Source organism: Nicotiana sylvestris, chromosome 8 (genome assembly GCF_000393655.2).
Source record: "Nicotiana sylvestris chromosome 8, ASM39365v2, whole genome shotgun sequence".
NCBI classification, from domain to species: Eukaryota; Viridiplantae; Streptophyta; class Magnoliopsida; order Solanales; family Solanaceae; genus Nicotiana; species Nicotiana sylvestris.
In genome coordinates this window covers 157,180,685-157,191,066 of record NC_091064.1, presented here as the reverse complement: position 1 = coordinate 157,191,066, position 10,382 = coordinate 157,180,685, and the positions used below count along the sequence as shown (strand labels likewise).

General features: G+C 38.1%; 1 protein-coding gene across 3 annotated transcripts; it reads right to left on the bottom strand.

Annotated features, from left to right (window-relative positions):
* Positions 1-1,201: 1,201 nt before the first annotated feature.
* Positions 1,202-5,581, bottom strand: LOC104224237 (uncharacterized). 3 transcript variants are annotated; one of them, XM_070153217.1, is made up of 10 exons: positions 5,485-5,581; positions 4,811-4,894; positions 4,557-4,671; positions 3,708-3,744; positions 3,538-3,607; positions 3,265-3,369; positions 2,911-3,061; positions 2,748-2,830; positions 1,702-1,795; positions 1,202-1,605 (listed from the first exon to the last, which is right to left on the bottom strand). In XM_070153217.1, the coding sequence occupies exons 2-10, from the start codon at positions 4,839-4,841 to the stop codon at positions 1,524-1,526; spliced, it is 768 nt and encodes a 255-aa protein (XP_070009318.1). In that variant the 5' UTR covers positions 4,842-4,894; positions 5,485-5,581; the 3' UTR covers positions 1,202-1,523. The 3 variants fall into 3 exon arrangements, with proteins under 3 accessions (XP_070009318.1, XP_009774145.1, XP_009774144.1); XM_009775843.2 differs by having other exon boundaries at positions 5,421-5,526; XM_009775842.2 differs by lacking the exon at positions 5,485-5,581 and having other exon boundaries at positions 4,811-5,270.
* Between the last annotated feature and the right edge of the window lie 4,801 nt (positions 5,582-10,382).

The following is a 10,382-nucleotide window of genomic DNA, read 5'->3' as shown; positions in this document are numbered from 1 at the left end:
CTAATATGTTGGAAACAACTCCTATATAGTATTTATTAAAGCAATTGAATAATTTGCATCTTGATCATGAGAAAAAAAATATATTTTGCAAGTTAGTTGACCATATTTCTGTCTTTATATAGAATGAATTTCAAACTATGGGAAACACGTGTAACGCGCGTATTGTAAGACTGATCTATTTATAATATGTGTACACCGTGTATAATCTATATATCGACTAGAAAAAGTTAATAATGAATCTGACCCACTATTTATATAAAAATCCCAATTTTACATGTACTTAATGATACAGCCCGGAGAGAGAGAGAGTAGAATAAGGCATAGTGTGCCGAAGCTCTGTAGGTAGAAAGGAATCAGAATAGGGTTAGTTTGATCAGTGTGTTCACTTAAGGGTTAGTTTGATTTTTGTGTTAGTTATGTGTAAGTTATAATGTAAGTATTGTTTATGTGGTAAATTATAAGGAAAATTGTAATTGTATAGCCGCTCTTAAAATAATAGCCGAAATATATATATATACAAAAACAATACAAATTTTATATAATTTTTCGGCTAACGAATGTAAATAGTTTCTCATGTGGGTTAAAAGTGAATACCCCCAAATCATAATGTGTATTGTTATTGGTGAATATTAATGTATGAATATTTATCTAGGAATTACCAAGTTTGTAGATATTTTTATCTTTAAATAACTTTATCTACATCTATTGTGCATAAATAATATCCTATATAAGTTAAGCTTAATGGTGTCAACTAAACGTTGTAGTATTACTTATGCAAACATTATTTTTTTTATGGGTCAATCAAATACTGAATTAGTTATTGAGAGACTTCCGTTGATGCCAAATCAATATTAAATCATTTTATGAAGATATTGTTTTGCTAGTCTGGTCAACAATACGTCTCCTTATGCAATCACAATCGGCAGTTTTATCAAAACGTTGAAGTTTTATCTTAAGAACCAAAATTGTATTAATTATATGAAATTTCAATCTGCAATTATTTTTTCTTATACTGCCAACCATATGACCCCACCCTTTAGTGTGTGCATTTCCAATTATTGCAAAACAGGCAACAATATATAATATCCCAAATATTATTTTAAATATTTAAAACTATATCTATGGCCAGATTTCTCTGAATTCTTAACTAGAAAATGTTTTGCCAATTGTTTTCTTGTAAAGCAATAGATGAACCCTTGACTTCCTACAAAGATTCGATTCCTCTTTCATTCACCCCGGTGGCTATCAATCCACACAAGAAGGGGTTTCAAGAAATTACATTTTATTTACTACACAAGAATACACTGATTTCTTTGCCCTCTCAAGAAAAAATAATCAAATTGTAAAAACTTGCATAGCCACACTTGATTTATTTTTGACCAATACAACAGACTAATAGACAATAATAGGATGCACAATAATGCAAGTATACCATGAACCACTCTCCCTAGGCTAGCTGTTCATATACTATGGGTGTTATTTTTCGTGTATATCGCGTATACCGAAGCTTCAGCAACTATTTTTCATGTCCCCCCAAGACGCAAATTTGCAGCTAGCCACCGACAAACTTCATCAGTCTCTTCAGGAATTGTGTAGTGACCAAGCCTATTGAAGGAAAAAGAATACTTGAAGATAAATCTTAAGGAACATCTAAATTTACTGTGGTAAAAAAAAAGAACAAAGCCGGAAATGTATAGGTACCCCTGATAATTCCTAAAGGTCAGATTCTGAAAGCCGGATGAGCTTAAAATTCTTGCAGATTTTTCTCCATGTTGATATGCCACTACATCATCACCTGAAACAAGAACCATTGTGTATTCCGTTAAGGTTCATATTTTAACTTCATGTTCAATGGCATAACTCTGTGGCATAGATAGTACGTACAACAGCAAGAGTGCAAGTTTCCTGTTGACAACTATGGCCAACCAATTAGAAAAATCACAGCTATGTGGAATACCACAGACCTTAATATATATCCTATTAATGTTCCCAGCCTTCATACAGGGCTTTTTTTTTGGAAAAAATAAGTCAGACAGTGTAATTCTCAATATGCGGTACATGTTAACTAGATCAGTAGCTAGGAATTAAGGACTGGTCAATCTATAGTAATTTATCGAAAATATTCATGGGGAAACCGGGAAAAAAAGAGGAGAAAACAAATTATGATAGTACCACAAACTTGTCTGCAGATACTAGCAGTATGTTGGATTATAACCATTTCTCAGTTGCTTCAATTTATTCATGTCTTAATAACTACAAAAGCCTCTTCCAGGCTTCAACCTCTAGAAATAGCCACTGTTGTCCCTAAGCTTACAACCTGGTGAAATGAGGACAAAACAGTGTGATAGCTAAACAAATTTAGGTCGCTTCTATATCCTCTCAACCAACCTTTCCACACACTGAGATTTGTCAAAAGTGAACCAAAAGTTATCAAGATGTTATCCCACAGGAGGTCCTGTATTAGCATTTCCCTATACAACATGCGACTATGTGACTATTGTATTTAAGAAAAACCTTAAGATGTCTAGAAGTCTGCGCTTTAGGGCATCATTAAGAGTAATGCTGGTATTCCTTATGGTCGTAGTATTGGAATCTGATCAGACAACAAACAAATGGCGGAATTTACATGAGTAAAGACCCTGACAGGTCCTTCATATATTTGCGTTCTGAAAAGTTAATATGTGCTAAAACAGTGAAGGTTTGCTGAACTTTAAGACTGATATTTTGAAAGTGTGCTATAAAAGTACCAGTGCCATGACACAGCAAAATTGGCAAGGATGCTGCACGTCTTCCAGCATCATTCATTCCTTGCATTCGGTTCCTTAATGTCCTGGGAAAAAAACAGCTATTAAGCGGAACAAATTCCACGGGAACAAAAGCTGCAGATATGTCTAAGCAAAGAAGTTCTACCTTGAACAAGGAAGCCAGCCACTAAGGCCAACAACTGCACTCAGGTTCAGTGGATAAGGACTTCCATTACCATATTGCTTGAATGCATGGCATGTGGCCGAATAAAGAGCAGCTGCAGCTCCCATACTGAATCCTCCAACACATAATTTAACTGAAGATGAAAGAAGGAGTTACGTACAGGTATGCAATGATGAACTGCCAAATCAGATATCACCTCAGAGTGGATTTTAAAAAATTCTAGAATGTATGCTGATGAAATTATCTTCTACATATGATGTTTGACGCACCAGTTTTATCTTGCATAAGATTTTTTATGTTTCTTATTTGTTCTAAAAGAGTTGAAAAGAAACATACCATCAGCTGGCTCTGTTGATAAGAGATTTGCAACATGTGCCGCAGAAAAATCTAAGCCTTCCAAATCATCAGGAGCATCTTCTGAAATATCTCCTACGTCAAACCCTATAATGATTCAAGTTAATAAATCCTCTGTGGTTTATCTTTATCCGTAAATAAGCAAAAGACAATGAACAGTGAGAATAAAACATTGCTAAGCAAGCATACAACAATATAGAACATATATGCTTATGAAAAACAGATAACTGCAATGGCGCTGTAATCAAGGCTTACAAGCAGTGCAGGGAAATCCACCAAAGGCAGCAACAGGACGAGTAGGAGCAGTTGGGCAAATCCATTTGACCTGCAGCCCATTTAAAAAAGGTAAGATAACAACAAGTCACTACAAATCTCGATCTTATTAGATAAATCACATTGCATAAACAATATGATCACATCCTTACATTAGGAAGTGGAAGGCTTTCAAAAAGCTGGGACCAGCTGCAAAGCGTATAAGAGAGAAGAATTAGCAGCAGTTTCTGGCTATGTTGCTCGGACTCTTCAAAAAAGTCGATCGGCGCGTGTCGTATCCTCCAAAAATAGTGCGTTTTTGGAGGATCCAACACGGGTGCGGCAGCATATTTTGAGAGTTTATGCAACATAGTTCTGGTAGCTAATTAAGCAAGATAATACAAGTTGGATATAAATATGCAACATATAAGAACTGACAACTTTGTGCATGAAAATGTGAAGAAACAACTTGGAGACTAGTGATGCATTTAGCCCGGGGACCACAAAGAATCTGGAGAACCAATTATGTGAAGAGGTCCATGGAAAGGGACAAATTAGACTACATTCTTTAATTAGAAAGTTTATGGGCCTAATCTTAGTCTTAGTGATACCAAATTAGTCACTGACATCATGAATAATTAACTCTATTTTGTTTTGTTTAATTGGTTTATAGGACAAATTAGGAAGTGAACAAGTGGTCCTGGTTCAATATCTGGCAGCCTGATCCCTAAGTATCAAGTAAATGATCCAAAGAGACAATGACTTATTCCTATCTTACTCAGACTATTATATTTGGACATAATAGAGGTAAACGAAAGAAATGATTAATACAGGTTACAGTAGAGCCTGATAGTGCAGGCACAAAAAACACTATGTAACAACTGAAACATGATGTTAATCATAACTTAAAAAACTAATTCATATATCAATTAACAATTTTTGTGACAATCTTTATGGCGGCTTTACTGTCCTCAAAGGCGTCACCTTGAGAGCGCAATTAATTCTAATAATAGAAATAGTACCTTGAACCTTTATCACCTAAACCATGTAGCCAAACAATAGTTGCTTCATGCTTTCCTTTGGGCCTAACAACATGAGTCCTTCCAAATTCAAACGATGTTTGACTTGTTCTGCTACCTAAAAGCATTGCAACGTCAACATATTTTAATCACTCGGCTAATTTCCTGCTTTCCTAGAGCATAGTACTTGAATTGTAATCAGATTTTAGAAAAATTTCTCATTTCCTATGTGCACTGGAAAATGAAAATAAACCCACCAGAACCTGCTGTAGAGCCACTGAAGCTCATTGCTATATCCAAAAAATGTCAAATTTTAGATTTGGTCCCACTGAAAGGTGTTCCTGCAGTGCAATGCCAATAATCAACATTAAGCACATCTCTATTTATACACCATTCCAGGAAGGGTGAAAATGGAATACAAGCCATGAATCTTTCCTATATGAGACTTAGCTTACACCAGTTACACTTTGTCTAAGTTTACCTACAATTGGATTTGGTCCCACTGAAAGGATGTCAAAAAAGAGGGGCCAAAAAAGCAATTAACTTTATGAGCAAAGAATCTATGCAGAAATCAAAGAACACAATATGAATAAATGAACTGCTACTCATTTGTTGAAATGCAATACTTAAAAGAATCAATGCTTCTACACATTTGGACAAAAAAGAAAAGCACATCAACTAAAACAACACAAGAATATTTTTGAAGAGAAGATATATTCCTATTTTCTCCAAAATCAAGTTTGAATATAAGCATTAACAAAATATGCCCATTAAGTAAATTCCCACAAGTATAAAGATCTTGAAACAAGAAAAGAAAAATTAACAATTTGAGTTGGTGAGAAAAAAAATAGAGGGGTTTAAGCTGACCTGCACTTGGGGTTTAAGACCTGAATAAAGTAATAAAAAGTTTATTTACTTTTTATGTCACTACCTCTCTGTCTCTCTGTGTGTAGCCAGTGTAGGTGTATGGTCATTCACTTTTTGGATTTAGCCTCTTTTCTCTTGCCTTTTTACATTTTTGTTCCTTATGTCTTAGGCCACAAGGAGGGCCGTACCTGAAAAGTTCAAAATTGGGAATTTTCTTCAATTGTTCAATTGATCGGTGTACGCACAATGCCCAAAATCACAAGATAGTGTGTATAGGGAAAATTTTGTTTATAATAAATGGTCGAATGATAGCAAGTAACAATTAATACCGTGAACAACAACTGTAGCTGACATCGGATAAACCCCGAAGGCAGCATAGCCAACGGGAGCAGATGGAATATTTATCATCGGATAACATTCAATGAAGAATATTATTTAACATTAAAGGGGTAGTCGTCGCAGAGAATATTTGCATTCATAGTCTGTCAGTACATATTCATCAATGACTCCTTCAATATCATTCAAGTAGGGCTTAATCCTAGGATCTTGTTTCCCTAGGTATATCTATAAATAGCAGGCTCAACATCCATTGTAAGATACGAAATTCTTGGCAAGACATATGTTGTATTTCATTTTCCCTCTTAATTAAATAATTTTATTTGCTCTTTTACATTGCTCTCATTTCTGTACTCGGAGACACTGCTCTCGGAGCCAAGCTTGTCATCTTCTTTAATTTAAATTGGTAAGTCTTACTTTTAATCTTATTTTATTATCATTTTTGGATCAAATCAGTTCGCTTATCTATAAACCACGTAATAAAATTAATTGTACTGTTTACGGTAAACAGTTTGGCACCCACTGTAGGACCTAGACAGTTGCATAATTGCTTTGATCCATACATTTATTACTAACTTGTTTGATCTTTTCCTTAGCAAGAAATTGAAAATGACAGCTAATGATGTCAACATCATGCACAACATTGAGGGACACAAGAATTTGCCTCAGCATGAAAATTTAATCACTGTCACCCGTAACGAAGGGGACGAAACAGCCCCGGTTCGCGAAGGGCAGTATCCCAGGCATGTGCGGGAGACAACTCCCGATGACACAGAGGAGAAACATGTCGTGGAAATAGTGAAAATCTTGATGGAGCAACAGAAAGCCATCATGAACCATATCTCAAGTCAAGATAGCGTAATGGCGGAGTTAAAACAAGCATTGTCAAGCGCTTCCAACAATGCAAACGGAAGGGGACAGGTTCCTCCCGGCATTCATGCAAATCAAACGGCTCAAAGAGTTGATAACAACACTCCAAGGGGTGAGGTCGATTTCGACGGTATCGGAGGGATCGATAGCGGATTCGATAACGATAACGGGAATGACCCCTTCAAAACTGAACTCATGAGATTTATAAAAGAAATAAACGAACGGATAGATCAAAATGCGAAGGAGTTTCACCCCTGAATGGATCAGATTCCGGGCGTGCCACTAGTTTTGAAGGCCCAGATTCGAAGAAATACACGCAATTGCCATTTAAGCCGAGTGCAACGTCAGAGTTAATTCTGAAAAGTTTCAAGATGCCGGATATACCAAAATACGACGGGATTGCGGATCCGCATGAGCATATTACAACTTATACCATAGTTGTGAAAGGGAACGATTTGGCTCAATATGAGATCGAATTAGTTCTACTGAAGAAGTTTGGTGAAACCCTCACAAATGGGGCCCTGACATGGGACTCCTTCTTACCCGAGCATGCAATTGACTCTTGTGAAATGCTTGCAGATTCATTCACTAAGGCCCATGCTGAGGCTAGAAAGGCAGACATATTTAGGATTGCGCAAGGTGAGTTTGAACCACTGCAGGAATTCGTGATCGGATTCCAGAAAGCGAGGATGTTGCTACCGGTTATACCAGTCGAGTGGGCAACGGAGGCATTCACAAAGGGTTTGAATCCGAGGAGTTCTGACGCCTCCCGAAAGCTAAAGGAAAGCTTACTCGAATTCCAAGCAACCACGTGGGCGGATGTCCATAACCATTATGAGTCAAAAATAAGAATAAAAGCCGATCAGCTCGGATTCTTGGCATCAACCAAGAGACAACGAGACAAGAACCAAGACAAGTTCAAAAGCGATTTCGATGCGGATCGGCAATCTTCTAAAGGTCGTTTCCTGCCATACGAGAGAATCGAATAATGTGGCAGGAAAGGGTTCTGATCCTCGGATAGGTTCGCTCCCGATGGAAGAACCGACCATGGTGGAACAACGGGTCATTACAAGATAAAGAGGTATTAGGGGCACGAGATTCCACATATCCTAGGTTATCGGATTATAATTTCAACATCAGCATAATGGAGTTGGTATCAGCAAAGAAGAATATTAAAGAGGCACAATTCTCGAAGCCAATCATATCCTATCCTAGCCAGAGGGATCCTAACTTATGGTGCGAATATCATGGGACTTATAGCCACAAAACTGGGGACTGCCGACATTTGCGTGAAGAGGTGGCAACGTTGTTGAAGAATGTCCATCTCAGGGAATTCTTGAGCAACCAAGCCAAGAACAATTACGACCATAGCCGGGGCAATGCAGAGCCTTCGAAGATAGCCGAAGACTCCCCTCAATTGATTATCAACATGATTTTCGGAGGAAATAAAATTAATGGTGTAACCTTCTTGTCACGACCTTAAACCGACCCGGTCGTGATGGTGCCTATCGTGAAACTAGGCTAGCCGACACATTCACAATTAAATCCACATTTCGTTAAAACTTAAGAAAAACCATTTTTCAACTGAAATCCAATAAAGATATAAAGTTAAAATTAGACAAAGCGGAAAAATACAAGCCCGACCTCAGGTGTCACTAAGTCATGAGCAATGCTATAATAATTCTGAAATAAGACAAGACCAAAACAGTCTGGAAATAACAACAAAATACTAATAGGAAGATAGAGAAGGAGAAAAGCGGAACTGTGAATCGACAATCAGCTACCTCGCTAGCTCCATGAAGTCTGCGACCGGAATAGTCAACAGCCGCTACCGTACCCTGAGATACTTGGATTTGCACACAAGGTGCAGAAGGTAACGTGAGTACACCAACTCAGTAAGTAACAAGTCCAAATTATGGACTGACAGGTAGTGACGAACCAAACCTCAACAGGTAATACAATTAAACTGTACAGAAAAGTAGACATGCTTGCAGTGCAAGTAAAAACTCAGTAGTAAATAAATACAGTCTGAACAATACAAAGTATGAAATTTAGGAAAACTCTATGTACCAATGCACACAAATAGCATGATCAATATTCCATGTACCTCCACTCACAAGTGATCAACCACTCGGTACTGTATATGGCTATCCGGCCCTGGAAAGATCCATCTCGGAATATATATACATCACTGACCGCAGTCATCTAGTACCGAGGAAGGCCATTCCATCCCTATGGAGAAGATCCAGCTCCAGGTATAAATACTTCGGACAAGATCCATGTCCAAGGAAGATCCATCCCTTAATATCATCAACCGCGCTCACTGGGGGTGTAAAGACTCTAGGGGGATCCTTTCAGCCCAAGCGCAATAACAAGCCAACAAAGGCATAATCAATATCTCGCTGCGGCGTGCAGCCCGATCCCATATTGTCACTCAATATCAGGCTCTCGGCCTCACTCAGTCATCACTCTCCAGTCTCACACACACGGGCTCAAAATGTCATGATACTAGCCGAAACAATGATATGATATGTCAAATAACAATAATCAAGACTGAGGCATGATATAATATACACGAATAGGGCTGAGTACAAAATATCAATGAAGCTAATGATATGACATCAAGAAACGACCTCTCGGGTCTCAACAGTATTGGCGTGAAGCCTTAACATGATAATTAGCATGATTTACAGTTCATTAACTTAAGCACATAATTACAACACAGATTTCAGCAAGAAAGAGTGACTAAGTGGTGCCATGGAATGATCCAGGCCGTAATTTTTACGGTGCACGCCCACACACCCGTCACTTGGCATTTGCGTCACCTCAATAGTAATCATAGAACACATAGTTCGGGGTTTCGAACCCTCAGAACCAAGTTTGGAAGCGTTACTTACCTCAAGCCAAGCTAAACTCTAGCCCGTGATGCCCTTGCCTCTCGATTCGGCCTCCAAATGGCCCGAATCTAACAAAAATCAGTATATTATCATTAATACACGCTAAAGGAACAAAGTCCAAGCGAAAATAATCAAATTAACTCAAAACCCCCAAAATTGACCAAATCGGCCCCTGGGCCCACGTCTCGGAATCCAATAAAAATAAAAATAAAAACTGAAAAACTCATTCGCTCACGAGTCTACCTATATCAAATTCATCAAAATCCGACGCCAAATGGTCATCCAAATCCCAAAAATCTATTCTCCAAATTTTCTTCAATTTTCCCTAATTTTTACCCCAATTCCCAAATTAAATGATAATAATCAAGACATAATCATGGAATTTAACCCAAAACAAGTGAAGAACACTTACCCTAATCACTCCTCTAAAAATCCCCTCTAAATTTGCCTTCTCCCGAGCTCTCTAATGAGTTTTTGAAAATATGGACTAAACCCTCGTTTTTGAACTTTAAACATTCTGCCCAGACATTTCCTTCTTCGCGAACGCGGTAGTGCCCTCGCGTTCGCGAAGCACAAACTAACTCAGACTCAGATTCCCTTCTTCACGAATGTGAGGGCCCACTCGCGAACGCGAAGACCTCACAGCTTGACTCTACGTGAACGCGATGCCTAGGTCGCGAACGCGTAGCCTTACTCTCTTAAACCTTCACGAATGCGGGATCTACATCGCGAACGCGAAGAATAACTCACTTGCATCACTTAACATCCCCTCGCGAATGCGAGACCTTCTCGCGAACGCGAAGAAGGATTTCTCTGCAATAAAATACCAGAAAATCTGCCAACTTCCAAAACCAAGAAT

Bases quoted from the DNA above. Each gene is read 5' to 3' on its own strand.
- LOC104224237 (XM_070153217.1), bottom strand. From the start codon at position 4,841: ATGAGCTTCAGTGGCTCTACAGCAGGTTCTG. The intron at 3,062-3,264 runs GTATGTTTCTTT...TTTCATCTTCAG, and splicing joins ATCAACAGAGCCAGCTGATG to TTAAATTATGTGTTGGAGGA. The intron at 1,796-2,747 runs GTACTTTTATAG...TTCTTGTTTCAG, and splicing joins TTTGCTGTGTCATGGCACTG to GTGATGATGTAGTGGCATAT.